General features: G+C 35.1%; 2 protein-coding genes across 3 annotated transcripts in view; both read left to right on the plus strand.

The window, feature by feature from the left end:
* LOC129002081 (cyclin-dependent kinase inhibitor 1C-like) overlaps positions 1 to 8,588 on the plus strand; it is a 35,020-nt gene extending 26,432 nt beyond the window's left edge. The window contains exon 2 of one of the 2 annotated variants that reach the window (XM_054429613.1): positions 8,172 to 8,588. In XM_054429613.1, the coding sequence (XP_054285588.1) occupies positions 8,172 to 8,543 (372 nt within the window). In that variant the 3' untranslated portion in view covers positions 8,544 to 8,588. Of the gene's footprint in view, positions 1 to 1,542; positions 1,931 to 8,171 lie in introns of those variants that run through there. The other variant, XM_054429614.1, reaches the window with a different exon arrangement.
* A 797-nt stretch (positions 8,589 to 9,385) lies between these two features.
* LOC129003517 (transcription initiation factor TFIID subunit 4-like) lies at positions 9,386 to 14,188 on the plus strand. The gene is made up of 3 exons (XM_054431812.1): positions 9,386 to 9,442; positions 10,986 to 11,189; positions 13,880 to 14,188. The coding sequence occupies exons 1-3, from the start codon at positions 9,386 to 9,388 to the stop codon at positions 14,186 to 14,188; spliced, it is 570 nt and encodes a 189-aa protein (XP_054287787.1).
* Positions 14,189 to 18,884: the final 4,696 nt, after the last annotated feature.

An 18,884-nucleotide genomic window follows, 5' to 3' on the forward strand; every position in this document is an offset into this window, starting at 1 on the left:
AACGATTTTGATTAGATTTTATTATGTTATAATCTATTATTCTAATTCCGTAAGGAATTTCTTGTATGTACTAAAAACAAAATTATACGCTTCTGGAAATGGACCCAAAATGCTGTGAAAATTACGGTTCAAAAGTCAACGACTTGTGTGATTTGTCTCATTAAATAGCATAGTAACTCTCTCCGCTTACTCATAATAAGAGTTGTTGACAAGCTATAAGTTAAAGTGGCCTAAGTGTCAGATTGCTGATCACCTTTATTTTAAAATATGTTAATACCCAGCAATTAAAAACTGTATACTTGTATCATGATCATTAAGACAACTCATTGGATCTAACAATGAGTTGAAACAAAACTTATTGAGTTTGTCCAGCCAATGCTATGGTCAGAGAGCAAATAGTGTTATTTTTAATGTGTTATTATTATCATTAGTATTAACATCATAGTATTATTATTATCATTTTGAGGTTCACAAACCTAAAAAAGATTGGTTTAATTTGTCGTTTTTTAACGTGTACCAGATATAAATGTTTTCAGTATTTTGGTACAAACAATAAATCAAGCTTGATGATAATTTTATTAATGACGAAATTTAATTATTTACCAAATTCGAGTTGTATACTAACTAAGCCTAATTATTTCTAAATATTTTTATTTCATTTTTTTAGATTTTACAATATTTTAACTACAACCATTTTTAAATTAGCCATTTCAGATCAGAACTTATAATTGAAAATATTCACTTAACAGCATTGTTTTACTTAACATCAGGAGTGACCAATGAGGTCCAAGGATTGAGGGAAAATAAGTAAAATTGCAATGCTTCGAACTTCAACTAATCAGCTGTTAACCAATGTAATTGTTAATGATCTGTGAATGAGTCATTGCATCACTGTCAGTGGCAATGAGAGGTTAAACAAAAACATAACCTCTCTTAGAAGTTATGGAGTAGTGATTGTTAGTAGGCCTACCCAATAAAAATCGGCCCTAGGTAAAGTAAAGTAGTGTATGCAACTAGTGTAAACAGTGTAAAAGCGATCGTTCCGTAAACTACCATTACATTGATACATGCAAAAGCCAGCATTATTTGAATTTTGAATTTTAAATCAAGCTAGGATTAATAACCATTGAAAATGTACATACATTGTGGTGCACTTTTTCAGTGACATACGTTGTTCACAAAAAATCACTTAAATATGGGCTTGGCACATCATAAAATATTTTTAAACGTATAAGAGTTGTTTCACAAATGCGCTAGAGATGCGTTAAACGTTTATTGTTATTAATTGAATTGTAATGACCCTCCAAAACCAATAGACAGCTACGATACACATAGCATCTCACCCAAAAATAACCCCACTCGTTTATAAAATACCCACAAAAGCTACATAATTAACAAAATAGCTTCTGATAAACTCACTGACATTTTCAACGTGTAAAACACACGCTTCGGGTGGGCTGGGCAGGCTTACTTTTACCGGATTTTCATTTCACAACTATAGCACTGATATTCAAAATTGTACGAGACCTGTGTTTGTTGTAGGGATGCTTTGCGCGGCCGGCCGTCCCCGAGCCGATGCCCATGCCCGTAGCTGCCCCGGAGCCCAAGCCCGAGCCCGAGCCCGCCCCCGCCCCGGGGCCCATACCTTCCGCTCTCGCTAGAGCCTTCGCTGATGCCGTCTCTGGCGCGGTGTCCCGAGCCACCGCCGACGCCCTGGCCATGGCCATCCCCAAGCCTCTGCCCTATTCCTTCGCGGCTGCTGCTGCATTCGCCGAAGCCTTTCCTCAGTTGGAAATCATTATGAACCAATTCTTGGGTCAGATCGCCGGTCTGCTGCCCATGCTTCAACAACTCGCTAGCGTGTTTGGGGCCGTTATGTAGATAGGTTAATGTAATGTAATTTTGTATTTGATTAAACTTTTATTATCAACATGATGTTATTAATTTCCTTAAATATTGTACTTATAAAACTGGTTTCCTCAGTCTAAATAACCTTCTAAGTTTTAGTGGTTGAATTCACATAAATTTTTACCTTGATCGAACATTTCATATGTGACTGCAAATGTTAGCAAATATATGGTAAAATACTGTTAAGAATCAAATTATAGTTAAAGCAAGCATTTCTGCTAACTGATTGACTTCAACTACCTTTGATCACAAATGTCTTATGTCTCTTTGTCTGCTTATAACGAATAAATAGTTAAAATAAATGCTAATAAGTATTCATGAGAAATTTATATTTTTTTATGTGTACCAAAGTAGCAAAGAAAGTTTTCCGTAAAATAGTAAAAAGCAAACCAAGACATAATAAAGTGAGCTTAGCCAAAATTGACCAAAAAGACAACCAACATAAAATATTAGCCATAATAAATAACAACAATAAAAGTCATAATAATAAATATATCAATATCATCAGTACAGGGCCGAACTTACCTAGGGGCGGACGGGGCGAGCGCCCGGGGCCCCCGGGCCTAGGGGGGCCCCGAAGGGGCCCCTTGCACAGTAGTTTTTATTAATATCTTCGAAAATTAATCAGACACTTACCGAATGATCTTCTTTTTTAACAGCTTTATTGTCGTTATCCTATATTTAAGGTTATTGTTAGATGAACTTTAAGGTATTACTAGGACCAAAATTCTTGACTCTAAGGGACTTTTCCTCAGGGTTGCACTGGGCCCCGCGCTTAGACCTAGTTTACACGAGCATAGCTGCTAGGCTGTGACGGACCAGTTTAATGAGTTTCAATGAAGCCGTTCACACAAACCTACGGCCGCGGTGATCAAGTTGAAGGGGGCCCCTTCGCTTGGGGCAAAAAATACAATAAATAATATGAAAACTCTTGTCCTAACGTAGAACATAACTTGTACAATTGTGTTGGGGTTAAATGGAGATTCAATTGAGATCTAATATTTTTGAAAAATAAAAACATTGTTTGAAAAATATGTTTTATTAGATGTTATTCTTTTACCTCTAAGTATATGCCATTCACGATTTTAAGGGGCAGAAGTATTATATTACCCATTCAATTAAAAGGTTTTATAAAATAGTAATTAAGTTATACGTCAAAATTCGGATCTTCAATTTAGTCGATAGAGTCAAAATCATACAGCGCCAGTAGGATAAAAAATCTATATAGACATTTTATGACAACTAGGGTCGTTTGATGTTAACAAAAATTACATTATTTGGGAGCGGGCGAGCGTTGTCGACTGAAATCGTAAAAAAGCAACAAGCAGCTGCAACAATAAATGATAATGAGCTGATAAGGGATCCTGTCTAGTCTTGTCTGTCTCACACACGCGCATACACATAGGCCTACATACAATGCCTTATCGCCAATCCAAAACAATTTAAATCACTTTACTCCCAGTGTGTTTTTGGTTGACATTATCGTACTTTTGTGTTGTATTTTATTATTAATTCTGCAAACACTACAAAGAACAAATTAATGTTGTATTGAATGTTATGTTTGTGTTGTATTAATTTATAATGAATACATTTAAACATCTTTCAGTTTACTCATATAAATGGTTAGCTTGTGATTGGTTATTAGACTTGTATTGTAACATTTTACTCGTCAAGAAAAAACTCAAACTCGTTAAAGTTCTTAATGGTACTTTTCATGCTAGGACTTTTAACATATTATACAAACGAGAATTCCATGCCAAAACCACTATGAAAATAAACATAAGTCATAGTTTATGATTTTATAGTTTTAGTGCAGCCAAGAAATGTAGGAAAAGCAGGAGGTTTTAATTGCCATGCCAACGTGACCAACGTATCAGAGTAGGAAGTGACATTTATTTATAGGGAAAATAAGTATGTTCTAAACTTTATAATGATTAATCTATAAAAAGTAAACTTTAAAATTGTTTTGACTTGTATCTTATAAACTTAGTAGTAAAAGGTTTGTTAGTAAAATTATAGTAAGTTATAAAATATATTAAAGCTTTAAAAGTTTATGCATTATCTCTGACTTACATCACGTGTTTGAATATAACTTATTCCATTAATTAATGTTAGTTATTTTTCATTTGAGTTTTCATTCAAGCACCAAATAGAATGTGTAATACAGTAAAAAAATTAAATTAAACCTTTTACAAGTACGTGTTATTTTATTTTTATTTTATCTTTAGTTTTCATTATTTGTTGCAAAGGATATTACATTTTAATGTATTGCAAAAAATGTGTAAGGTACCTGCTAGGTATATTAAAATTTTATAAATACAATTACAAAAAGAACAAATCATAAAATAACACCGTACATTGTAGCTATTTTCAGACTTAAAATATTACATACAATTAGTTTATGCAAAATACAGCATTCTAACAGGTTTACATATTAATTCATCTTGAAATTAGCTATTTAAAATTAGTGTGCATGTAAATGCGTTACATTGTGTACCGTATATGTTCTCGTATAATCATACTGGGGGCCCCATCGGCAAATTCGCCCGGGGCCTCTGAAGTCCTAAGTCCGGCCCTGCATCAGTAAAGATCAAAATTTATTAAAACTAGTAACCAGGATTATGCCTTTTGAGGGAAGAAGTTAATTTCTCCCTAGCCTACTGTACGAATAATTTCTAAGTACCGTAACCACTTTGCCTATCCTTGCTATCCTGACCCATAAACTTTTTCTGGAGAAAATGTTCAAATTTTTACACCTCCCCCCGCTGAAGGTATGATCTCATACTTTAAGCTATTACTTAAGCAACAGCACTGGATATCAGTGTACAACGCAACAACAATGAATGACAAATTTTCCAATTTTGAAAGCCAGTTACGCAACATATTTGAAATAGCATTTCCATTGAAAAGAAAGAAAGTAAAATAAAGGAAAAACACAGGTCGTGTAGTTTTAGACAAAGAAATGTGCCAAAAAAGGACAGAAATGATTGACCTATACAACAGAACAAAAGATCTTCCCTCCGAACATTACATGAGACAATATTATTTAAGAATAAAATCCAATTTTAGAAAACTTGTGAGGCAAAAGAAATCTGAACTGTATTTATGTAAAATAAACCAGGCAGAAAATAAAAGCAAGGCTATATGGGATACAATTAATGAAAATAAAAATGGAACAAACAAACAATTTAAAGGAACCCCACCTCCTCGATGAGAAAGGTTATTTAATCACAGATCCACAATTAGTAGCTGATCGATTTAATAATTTCCTTGTTGAGATTGGCAGCCAGTCAAATAAAAAGGGTACTAACAGCTGTACAAGGCATGTGTCAAATTCCCTCTTCCTTTGCCCAACAACTGAAAAAGAAGTTGCAACTGAGATAAGGTTGATGAAAAATAAGAGTTCAGCCGGCACAGATGAAATATCTCCAAGGCTATTAAAAGAAATAGGTGATGTAATCTTGACACCTCTAACTCATTTAATTAATTCGTCCTTTATTTCTGGTCAGTTTCCTGAAACTCTAAAGCTGTCTGTTGTTAAGCCTATATATAAAAAGGGGGATGATCGTCTGTGCGATAACTACAGGCCAATATCAATTGTGTCAACGTTTTCCAAACTTTTTGAAAGATTATTCCTAAAAAGATTGCTGGAATTTCTACATAAAAATAACATACTCACCAGTAAGCAGTTTGGGTTCGTAAAAAACAGGTCGACAACAGACGCAATTTATCACCTTGTATCGACTGTGGTCAGCGCACTGGATAGAGGTGAGAAAGCTTTGGGATTCTTCTTCGACCTGACCAAAGCATTTGACACAGTGGATCATGACCTTCTCAAGCAGAAGTTACACTCTTATGGAATTAGAGGGCTGTCACTACAATGGATCTCGTCTTACCTTGCCAACCGAAGTCAATATGTGGAGGTGAAAGCGGTGGGTAGCACTGGGTGTCTACGCCCTCACAGATCCTCTACTGGAACGATCGTCAGTGGAGTGCCTCAGGGGTCGGTTCTTGGTCCGGTACTGTTCCTCCTCTTTATTAACGACCTCCCATCAGTTGTTCAAAAGGGTGAAATATGTCTTTTTGCTGACGACACCTCTCTCGCTGTCTCCAGCCCAAACCGACTCGAACTAGACATGTGTGCCTTTATACAAGCCAGTTGCTTGTTGCAGTGGTTCGACGAAAATCTCCTCAAAATCAATCCAACAAAAACTCAGCTCGTTGAATTCTCAATTAGGAAAACCAAAAACAAACAAAATTTTATTTTGGACGACACTGAAACTGAAACCACTGCTCAAGTAAAATTCCTGGGTTTGTTGTTGGACGAGAACTTGTGTTTCAAACCCCACATTGATTCTGTCTGTAGAAAGATCAGTTCAGGAATTTTTCTTCTGCGCCAACTAGCAAAATTTTCAAACAAAGATGTACTTCTTACTGCTTACTACGGTGTACTTTATCCTCACATGATATATGCAGTTGCATTATGGGGAGGTGAAAGCACAAGAACCCATTTCCTTTTTCGCCTTCAAAGGAGAGCTATCAGAATAATTCACGGCCTTCCCTACAAACAAACTTGTAGAGCTGTATTTAAATCATCCGCAATTCTAACTTTTCCCTGTATTTACATTCTAGAAGTCCTCACTTTTCTGAAGTCAAATTATTCTCATTTCCACACCACAAACACCCACTCATATCTGCTTCGCAATACTTTCAATCTGAGAATTCCAGCCCATTCAACCACATTCTTTGAAAGACATCTAAACTATAATGCCATCAAACTGTTCAATGCTCTCCCACTTCAAATCAAGTCCACATCAGATACGGGATGCTTCAAAAGGCACTTGAGGTCATTTCTCGTGGGTAAAGGCTACTACAGTGTCCGCGCCTTTCTCGCTGACGGACAGTCCTAATGAATGAATTTTAATTATTTTAAAAGTTAGTTAATAGTTATTTTTAGTAAATTTGACTCGGCTAATGCATTTGTAATGTTAATCTAGCTAAATAAATGAAAATGAGTTATTGAGTTATTGAGTTATTGAGAAGAACTTTAACTGTTGCGAAAGATTAAATACATTTTTCACCCAATAAACTATAGCTCTTGGCATGAGGTCTCTTATAAAACCGAGGTTACGGCCTTAAACTATACCAATTGATGAGAAGTAAATAATTTACCTGAACAAATTATCTATATTGGCTCTAGACGCATTCGTTATTTTATCATTGGGCTAAGCATGAATGTTTATTTTTATCTACAGATCGATATTAGACGGTAGACGGGTTGGCCGTTCACTTACGACAATAAACAATAAAAATACCAAAAGCGTAAAAAGATACGAAACAAAAGTCTAGTAAACCATTACAAGTTGTATAGATTAGAGTAACATACATTAAGGCATCCTCATCCGAAATTATTTTATTGTTAAGTACACACAGGAACTTTGAACTCATGAACAAATTTAATAAAACCAAGAGTTTGTTGTATGCCTATCATTCAACTTAAAATGGTATCTAGCTTTGTAAATTGTTTAGACACCACAATTTGATTAATGCGAGACACTTAAATCATCTAGACACAATATAGCATTTGGTTATTGCATTAAACACTCAAATTTTAAAAAATATAAAAAAGTTAATACACATTTTTGTTAATCTAGTGGACAGTTCAGGTTTCTGTTTATGGATGGAACATTATTTTCATCCAAACAGAAAAAAAGGGCTTGGGCCTTGTCAAAAAATCAACCAACTAATATACAAACAAACAACTATGCTTTTTATGTCTTTGGTTTAACAACATGTTTGAACAATCTGTCAAATAAAATAATGTTTAGTTGTCCCTATGACCTTCAAATACCATTGCAGTCATCCCATCTCTATGTACCAGATGTAGCCAATGTTTTATTCAAACAAACCATCGTTGAATGATCCACTCATAGATTGTGTTACTAACTGTGAAATTATATTTCCTTCGGCTTTTCTTGGTAGGACTAGTACAGGTTATATTATATCAAAGATGCTATTATAGTTGACAATAACTTCAACAAACTTTAGGTTTAGCATATTTAAAAAGTTTATAAACTCAAATTATTAATTAACATCAGCACGCTCAGTTATGGTTAAATTCAATCCCATAATTTTTATTGAACTGACCACACCTAATGTCTAAGGTTTCGAACCATTCTTCATCCTGTATTTCATAACAGAGAATCTTTCTTTTTAGTAAATTCAATACAATGCATTCGCTAAAACAAACAACTCTGTTATAGGGCACTTCCTACTCCAGACCTTCCGGGCCGGAGGCTGGTCCTGAAGCCGCTCCTATGGCCGCTCCTCTGGCCGCTCCTGTGGCTGCTCCGGAGGCCGCTCCGGAGGCCGCTCCAAAGGCTGACCCCATGGCCGAAGCTTTTGCCAAAGCGTTGCCTGATGCTTCCCCTCTAGCCGATGCTTTTGCCAAGGCCTGGGCCCATGCTTTTGCCAAACCCAAGCCCAAACCCAGAGCCGACGCGTACTCTCACGCCGACGCCATCGCCGCTGCCGTTCCTCAGATGGAGATGCTTGTTGGAAACCTCCAAGCGGAAATTGAATCCATTACCCCCATTATCAAAGCTCTCGGCCAGCTCTTTGAGGCTATTGCTTAGAATGGATTAAGACTGTAAATTTATAAATATATTGTTATAAAGATATTCTGGTTTCCTGCTCATTTTACCTGGATGGTAGTTTGGACACTACTTGTTAGTCTGAAATACTCATAATAACAATAAGGAATACAGGGGTGGGTGCTGAGCTATGCTATGATTACATCCGTATATTACATAAACTTCATGTTGTTATCCTGATAATTTCGCCACTCTCCTAAAGGCTCGGACTGGCCAGGTCTGCAGGACCGCGATTGCAAAGGGCCCCAAAGAGGCAGGTGGAATTTAAAGAACAAAATAGGATTTCAAATTCAAACTAAGTAAAAGTAAAAGAGAGTAAAAGATGAGAGTTTCTCTGTAGATAGTGCGTGAATGTAAAATTTTGTGTATTTTTAGTGGATTTGATATTGAGTATATTCATGACTAAATATTTGTATAATCAAATACTGATTAATATCGTCTTCGTCTTGTTAATATTATTTTTCTAAACCCTAAAATCGGTGTTATTTTTACTACTGGAACACAAACAATTATGACATTAAATATCTACAGTGTGCTGTACTTTGGTATGAACAAAATAGGCTACTACAATTATTTTGAGCTCCGTTATAATTGGTACTTTTACAGCAAGTGTATTGCATTCTTGCGGTATCCTAAAAATAAGCGAATTCCTTAATTTAATAAATATTTATGTCAAGAAAAATAAAAACCCTTATATCTGTAAAAACCTTGAATAAAATTCTTCTTCTTAATATGTGCCAAAATAGTAAAATATAGTACAAAAACTCGTTTCCATAAACACCTATTTTTTACAAATAATCCGAATTTCCCTGTTGGGCCTCTACATGAGGGCCCCAAATGGCCCCAGTCCGGGCCTGACTCTCCATCCAACATCCGACAAAGCAAAAGACACACATCCAACAAAGCGCAACCCACGAAACAAAAACATCCAACAGCAACAAAACACACAAAAAGGTAAAGACAAAAAATTAAAATAGACAATATAGAAATAATAATATAGATTATTATAGTTGTGTTGAAGTGGTTACTTCAGTGCAGTATAGTTTTTGAAACGCAAAATAATGACAAGGACAAATCTTTTTTTAATATTGGTCAGCAACTAAAAAAACCTGATACTTAAGTACCCACTATAAGACTAGTTGTATAATATTTAGTTTTCATAGTATTGGTAACCTGAAATAAAATTATTTATTATTTGAGGTATAATTGTGACTAGTCTAAGGTACCTGGGTCCACTTTCCCGTAAGTGATGCAAACAAAGATAAGGATTAGAAATATATGTATTATAAAGAGTTTTCTCTCATTTTGGCCCCATATAATTTACGTAAAAACTATATGTGACAAAAAAAAACTATCTACAAGGAACTGGTGATCTCTTCCACCTGAGCAAAACATGTAACCAGTTCTCTACACTGATGATACCTGTCAAACCAAGACAACAAAATCTTGGGATTTCCCCGGTCTTCATCTTCATTTCTCATTTGTGCCCAAGCACAAGAATTTAACACTGTTTAACACAAGAATCTGTATTGAATGCTTTATCTAATATTTAAAGAATGTGTGGTTTGTAGACTTTGTAGTTCCATCACGGCTATAAATTGTTTTTGGTCTAGAAAAGCTGAAACAATTTGAATTACTTCATCAAGCAGTCATTAGGCAAAAGCCTCCTCACACTAAAACAATCCACTAAGCCAGCTAACTTATGATTTTTTTAAAGAAGTGATAACCATTCTTCAATAGCAATAATTGTTCACCTTTTGACCTCCTGATAGACCTATAATTTATATGATATTCTTGTTATGCCACGAGAGTTAGTAGGCCTTTTGATAGCTCTCCGGTACTCCGGTGATGAATGAGATGTGGAGAATGGTTGAGGAAAGAAGCGGCTTACATTACATACTCAAATTCAATCTTATGGCGTAAAGATCCCCAGAAGAGAACCAGTGAGTTATCCAGCTATCTGAAGAATCTATAGTGATATTTTAAAAATGTTTGAGTTCAATAATTAAAAGCTCAATTTAAACTGTTAAGAGTTTAACTAAAATTTAAGTGGTTAGAGCACGGGGCTTCAGTCCCTGAGGTCCCGGGTTCAAGTCCTGCCAGTTCACCAATGGACTTTATCTAAGTGATAATGCCGCAACCCCTAGAGCCTGAAATAATGTGAAAAAACAGTCCCGGGCTCGTGCCTAGCGTCCTAGGACAAAAAAATTATTTATTTACATTATTACCAACAGCTTACATCTCCTGTTTAGAGGCCACCCTATTGTGATACTGGAAACTGGAATGGTTTCAGATAAAGTGAAAGGACATAACTTAAAATAAAATTTTAAAAATAAACATGATTGGTCATTTTTTTTCAAAAATATGTTTTACTCTATCTCTCCGAAATGATCTGGTGAAACTGACACTCATTAATGGTTGCAGGGTTCTTGCTTCGCAAGGCCTGCAGGACCAGAAGCTGAAGCCAATCCAAAACCAGAGCCTATGCCAGAGCCTATGCCAATGCCCATGCCAGCACCTAAACCAAAACCAGGGCCTTCTCCAGAAGCACTTGCCCTTGCTCGGTCTCTTGCTGATGCTTTGGCTGCAGCAACACCTGAAGCCATCCTGAATGCTTTACCAGAGCCGGTACCTAAGCCTTTAGCCAATGCTGTGGCTTTCGCCCACGCCATTCCAGCAATCAAAGAGTTTGCCAACCTTTTTAAAAATGTGTTTAAATAATTTGTATTTTTGTAAAACATTAAGTTGTGTTTCTAATGTTATATATTTTATTGAACACAATAAAGCTATTTTCCTTTTAAAAATTTGGACTTTTTCATGCCATTGTACACTTAAGTAAAAAATTTTATATAAATCTACCATGTATTATACAACTGTTGTGTTTACCTTCAACTATCATGGAGAGAACTAGACCAACGATCATATAAGATCTAAATAGAAAATTTAATTGTCCGCCATTTTATATTGGTGGAACTTGGAAATCTGATACTTTGTGCAAAGATTAGTCTTATCATTTTCACTACTTATTTACAGTACCAAGTTAAAAGTCCTTCTCTTTAGGGGGTGTACGAAGTTATAGGTACCCTACATTAAGTGTATTTTGTAAAAATCACCTACAGACAAGACTGAAATCCAGGCATTTTTTTACTTTAGGTGCTTGAAGTCTATTTCGTTGACCGAATGATGTTAATCGGTATGACCGTGTCAAATTGACTCAAATACTAAAATGCTAAAATTACTAAAAAATACTGATGTTTTGACCTAAGGAACAAATACAAGTCTTTCCAGGGAGTTTGTGCACAAAATACTGGGTGTTCAATGAAAGTGGGGATATATTTTAAATAGAGTTAAATTAAGCAAAAAGGTTTTTATAAACATATGCCTTATCCCGGTACCTTTAGTGTCTATCCGTCTGTATGTGCTTTTAACAAAAACTCCACAATGTTTAGACAATAGACAACATTCATTATTACGTATTCATTGAGGTACAGCATCATATTTACAGGTGGATTAAAGATAGAGAAATTCTGCAAACATGTTCATCCTATTAGTGCTCTTTGTTCAACCAAAATATGAATAAAACTCTCAAACTATTTCAAAATGGCGGGTATTTTAAATATTTTATGCTATTTTGAAAGGGTTATAAACGTTTCAAAACGTTGATATATAATTTCTCGTACAAAAAGAAAGACAAAAGTTGTTCTGAATGTATGTCCGACAACGCATATTTATCCTGATAATCGTTATTCTGTTTTTTATACATACACATTTTTGTCCTTGAATTTTTCCAACTTGGTCCAAATTGGTTTAAAAGTTGGTCCGATTTCAAAATCGCGGTGTCAAAACCTTTGAAATACATATGAAGTTTCATAAAGATTGGTTGGATCTATTTACTTTCTTTTTGTATGAAGAATCATGTTTCAAAGTCCTAAAATATTTTTTGGACATTCTGTATATTTACAGTTAAAATTAATGAGGTAAAGACAAATTTAACACTTTTTAGATGAAAAGAATATGAAAATTATAGAAGAAAACAAAACACAAGAGATGACTCATATAAATGAACTCCTGGAACTTAGCAGCAAGAGAGGTGAAACATGGTGGTGGCGTCCAAATACTGGGATCTCACTGAAAATGGGTGAAATGTTCCTAGAAAGATTCATGTGAGGTACTGTGGCTTCGGTGACTGCCGACCAGCAAAAACACATATGTTTTACTAATTTGCACATCCAGAGGAAAAAAGAAGATAGAAATAGAAATATGAATGTGGAACTCTCTTGTGAGGTTACCTCTGAAAGAATACTAAAAAATGGCTAGAACTGCCAATATGGATGGGATCTACTAATTTTATAAAATTCAAGGAAGGTCTGAAAATTCAAATGGAAACGCCTATGCAGCAAGCTTAGAATGGATGTGGACGAATTTCAAAACAGGAACCAGGCAGTTTACCTATGACCTATTTAGGTTGGACCATTTACAATGGAGGAGTGATAGGAAAGAGATGAAATTATACTACTATTTCAACCTTGAACTTTGTGTCCATATGGTGCACTTCTTACATTATACAAAGGCTTCTTAGACAGTAAAAACACACAAAAGAAATAAAATTGTGAACACTGCAGTATTGTGCAGTAATTGTGAATTGGCTGTTTTTAGTGGTATACCAAATAGATGTTCTAGTTTTAAAGCTCCACAAAAATATGTTTTAACAAAAGGTGTTGACTCCAGAGTCTAAAGACGGTTAAAGTCAAGAACTTAACTAAATCCCAAGCTCGGAAACCCCTTAGAGCCTTATTCTAGTTTGAGTAACACAAACCTGTAAAATCTACCTAAACTTACCTTAACCTTACTGTTGAGACACTTAAAACTCCAATACGGTTCCCATTCTTCTGAGGTTATTTATGGTTTGATAATTAAAAGTTACGATTTGTTGCCTTCTCAAAGGTTGCTTTCCATTCTGGTAACCCTTCTCAGTGTTTTTATGGCATCCTCTTTTCTCCATGCATGACCTGCACAACACAAACATAACAGCTAAAATTGCTGGTGGAGACAAGAGTAAATGGTTAGTTGCTTTAAGTTTTTAAGCCATAAGAAAAATATAAATAAACCAAATATTAGTATTTTTAAACATAATCCTTACAAGAATCGTGAATCCAAAAAAATGACCAAGTTTCTCTGGCCACAAAGCAGTTATCACTCAAGTATGAACTTACAACCCAGCTGTACAATATTACAAAAATTATAAGTATAACTTTTCAATGTGCTGTAAATTCGGAAAACAAACTATTGAAATCTTATCAGCCGTGTGACTGTTGCAGGGTTCAGCCTTCTCCAGACCAAGTGGTCCGGAACCTGGGTCATCTGGTCCAGATGCTTCCCCCTCCCCAGACGCTAAGCCCGAACCTGCTGCAAAACCCTTCCCGCTAGCCAATGCGTTGGCACATGCCGTTGCCGAGGCCACACCAGCTGCTATAGCCAAAGCCATCGCCAAAGCAATACCTGATCCTAAAGCCATACCGGGACCAATGGCCAATGCCATAGCTTTTGCACAAGCAATCCCTGCTATTGAGGAACTTTTCCAGCTGCTGCTTGCGAAACTCGCTCCATACTTGGCAATGACACTTTGAATGTTTGTAGTACAAAGTGCTAGTTTTATAAAAAAATATAGCTTTCCTAAAGAGTATAGCATTTGTTTTGTACATACTAAAAAATATTAAATAGTTTAAAATATAAAAATTGTTCTTCTTTTACCTTTATTTTTTGGAGTTGTATTTATTACTTTATAATGTGTGGTAAAAATAACCTAATCAAAAGATTGCGGAGTTGTTAGTAACTGTCCAGAACTGTTGTCAAGAGGAGAATCTTTAGGTTCCTTCAATACAGCTACATTTGGCAAGTAAAATCTTGTTTTAAAGACTACTCTTTTTCCATATTTAAGTTAATACAACCATAATTTATGGGTCTTCCCTTGCCATTTTTTAGCTTTGGAGATCCTCGTAATTTTATATCCAAAATAAACAACATTTCCATGGGTAAATGGAAACACAAACAATCAAAAGCATCATAAAAATTAAGCTTACATAAAATAAATATTTACTGAGAAAATTTTTGAGATTTTTTAAAAACAATTTTCTTATTGATAACATACGCCAAAATGACTTAAATGGGTTGAAACATTGGAGGTCCTTCAGCCACAAAATAAAGTAACAATACAAATTAATTTTTGCTTCAAATCAAACATTTTGGTTGAGTAGCTCCATACTCCGTCCCTCTTATATAAATTTATCATTCTTAAAGTTCAGCTAAAGACAATTTAAATGTACGTTTATTTGTACGGCCCCTGATAATCAATCTACGATTTGATATCAGTAGTGTATGCAGACTCGGTTTCATACTATATGCACCAAAATGTGGGTAGGAACAACTCACAACCCCTAATTCAAGTGGATACTGTACTCTAATCACTTATAGGATTAGAGTGGCTGGAACTCATGGGATATGGCTTTGTATTGGATTTTGACAAAATAATGCTGGCAACCTTGCCAAGGACATATACAGTTGGATTACAGTAACTGGTAACTTGTGACTTACACTTGGTAGTATAATAGACCCAAATATCTCTTGTCGAAGGCAATACCTGCAATAATGGATTTTGCTTTTACCCATCGTGAACTTCCTAAAACACCTTTGATTGGTTTAGTAAATCGAAACATAATTAACAAAACCAGATTTATTCAACTCACAATTCAGACTAAACAAAAAAAATAAACGAAAACATAATAATATAAACAGTCAACTGGCAGATGTTATAAATAACACAAAATCTATATTTTACCCTTATATATAATACATGAAGTCAATTTCTACAAAACACTACTACCAATGCTACTACTCTGTTAATAATGGACGGATTTTTACAATTGATGTTTCAAAATTAAGTATTGTTTGTGTAGACGCCTCCTTTCACCAATTCCTGTAATTAAAGTCCTCAGGCTTTACCCCACACGCCATCAAAATCCCAATGTATTATGAAGAAAAGATTTTTGTTTACTTAAACAGACAAATAGTTTGTATTTATTGAATACTAAAACAGCCGTTCATAGCAAAACACATTCAGACAAGATTATTCATTTCCAGTTTGGATTACTGGAGTGGAGTGATTGATTTTTTTATTGATTTTTATTGATTATTGATTGATATTGACATTATCTTTGAGTTGACTCTAAAAGTCATCGGAAATAATGACTGTTATTCGTTTTGAAATAAAGCTGGTAAAAATCACTGTCTGCCACGGAGATGAATTGGCACATGATCCATGATAAATAATTTATTTTATGGTACCTATTTATTTTTTCATAACCATCATTTCAAAGGGACCCCCCTTATATATAGGCCCCTGCCAATACAGAATCATTTCTTTAAATTTCCTCGGAGATGACTGTTGGTAATTGTGAAGTGCTCTATCCAAGATTTTTTCGTCTCGTTAAATTTTCAGAACACATCATACTGTAGCTCCAGTCTTAAGCAAAATAGTTAATTAAAGTTTTTCAACTGAAGAATTTCTTGATAAGCTCAAATTTTCAGAGGTGAAACCTATTTTCAAAAAAGGATAAAAAACAAATATACAAATGTATAGACCTTTTTCTCTACTTAGTAATCTTTATAAAATATTTGAAAAATGTATTCACCATTGCATAACTGATTTTTTGGAAAATAATAATTTACTGTCGCCATCTCAATTTGGCTTTAGAAGAAATCATTCAACAACCTTGGCTCTCACTAAATTTGTCAACTCAGTTTCGGAGGCCCTGGATGGATCGCAGAGTTTTGTGGGGGATTTCTGCAATCTGTATAGGGCTTTTGATTGTGTGGACCATCAACTTTTAATCTAAAAACTAAAAAACATTAATATAGGAGGAAAGGTTTTCACTTAAAAACAGGAAACAGCGCACAGTAATTTACAAACAGAACAAATGGTTTTTGTCCAGATGGGATGGTGTCCATTATGGCGCACCTCAAGGCTCTATTTTAGGGCAATTACTATTTTTCATTTTCATTAATGACCTTGATTCAAATATAACATCCGGTAGTTTATTTCTGTACGCTGATGATACCAATTTTGTCGTAAAAAACAGTGATTTTTAGCAATTAGCAAAATCAATTAAAACAACTGTGGATGAACTAAAAAATTGGTTTTACAAAAATGGTCTTTAAATGAATGATTCTAAAACCCACTTAATGTACTTTAAAATTAGAAACTGTGAAAAAAATTAGTTGGAGAATTTATCTTGTGGAGAGCTCAAATCAGTCAATACCCACAAGGTTCTAGGAATACACTTTGATTATAAACTAAATTTGAAAAATCATATTCAATATCTGTCCAAAAGTTAAATTAGTTTAGGTTTGCACTAAGTGTAATTGTTAATACAACATCAATGGATGTATGTAAAATTGTATACCACGCCTACATCGAATCAATAATTAAAAATAGAATAGTACTTTGTGGATGTCATCCCCAAACAAAATTCTTTTTAACGCTAAAAAATCAATAGGATTTTGGCTCGAGTTAAAAGAAGAAAAAGCTGCAGATCTTTATTTAAAGATAATTGGTATCTTAACACTTATAAATCTTTACATAATAATATAATTGAAATTGTTAAGCTATGTTTAATCATATTAAAATTTTTTATGACATTTAACTATACCTTCCAACACGACATCAGAGCAAATTGAAATTTCCTCGGCATGAAAATGGCAACACTCACCAGCCTGTATCTTGACTTAAGCAAGGCTTTTGATTCCTTGGGACATGATCTTATTCTAACTAAACTTCAAAATTTTTTAGGAATCCAGCGAACAGCTCTGAAATGGTTTGCAAGTTATCTAGAAGGGCGAAGCCAAATGGTAGAAACAAAACACACAACAAAAGGGTTTACAGATACTGTCAGATCTGAACTGCTACCGACTAACAGAGGAGTTCCCCAGGGCTCTGTCCTAGGGCCAGTTCTGTTTGGGCTGTTTATTAATGACTTCCCGGAACACCTTGAGGAATACAGCAATATGGTCATGTATGCAGACGACACTGTGCTGCTTACAGCAAACAGAAACGTAGGTCAACTAGAAGTAAACACCTATATTGCTTTCAATATGACACAGGACTACACTGTATGAAAAATGACTTAGTCCTCAATGAAAGTAAAACCAAGCAAATGACTTTAGGAAATAAAAAGGCTACAGTATCTGAAATGCCCAACCTGATAGCAGCTGAAGAAATCAAACATCTATAGGTGTCATAATTGACGGAAATTTATCCTGGGATCGTCATGTAGCTTGTCTTTGCCAAAAACTCGGGCCAGCTCGCTTTGCCTTAAAACAAATCAAAGAGACTAGTACCCCTGAGGCAACGAGGACTGCATACCATACATTGTTTGAAAGCCATGTATGCTATGATATTACTGTCTGGGGTGGATCGACTATGGATAATCTTAACCGGGTCCTGGTTATGCAGAAAAGGGCTATCAGAATAATAGCAGGCTTAAGTAGAGAACAAAGCCGTAGAGATGCCTTCAAAAACCTGAACATCCTGACGTGACTTCCATTACTGTGTAACCAAAGACCCGCCTAAACAAAGAGATATACATGAATACAACACCAGATATGCAGGAAACTATGTGCTGCCTGGCCACAGAACAGCAACGTTTGAAAGGAAACCACTGAATGCAGGAGTGAAGATGCTAAACAAGCTACCAGACCACTTGAAAATTGGAGGCCCTGTGCTGATGAAGAGGAAGCTCACGAGATGGCTGCTAGGCAAAGCTTTCTACACCCTAAAGGAGTTATTTGCATGGCAAGACCACACACAACACTGAAGAAGCTTTTCCATTTCACTTTGTATCTATTATACCAATGTTATTTATTTAAATTTTACGCTGTAACATTTCTTGATGAAATTGTAATAAAGGAATTGTCTATTGTCTATTTATGTTGAGTTTATCAAGGCGGCCCATTTCTTTTATTAGTTGTCCTTTTTCCGATACTATCTTACTCCTTTCATTTTCCAGTTGCAAAATAAACTCTTCATAAGTTTGTATTTCTTGTTTCATTTTTGTAGTTAGTTTTTCTCGTAGGGCTTGTTCCATACTGAAGTTTTTGCCACAGCCATCGCATGAAGAGGGGAGTGTACAGGAGTTTTCCGCATCTTAGGGCAAGAGCATCCCTGAATTCCAGTGGAGAAAGATCTAAGTTTAAATACATTGTTATCTTTCAGGAACAAAATTTTTCAATCTTACAATCTTTTGGAAAAGTTAAGTTTAAGAGCAAAGA

Source organism: Macrosteles quadrilineatus, unplaced genomic scaffold (assembly GCF_028750875.1).
Source record: "Macrosteles quadrilineatus isolate MER2022 unplaced genomic scaffold, UCM_ALF_1.0 Scaffold_9__3_contigs__length_116548681, whole genome shotgun sequence".
NCBI classification, from domain to species: Eukaryota; Metazoa; Arthropoda; class Insecta; order Hemiptera; family Cicadellidae; genus Macrosteles; species Macrosteles quadrilineatus.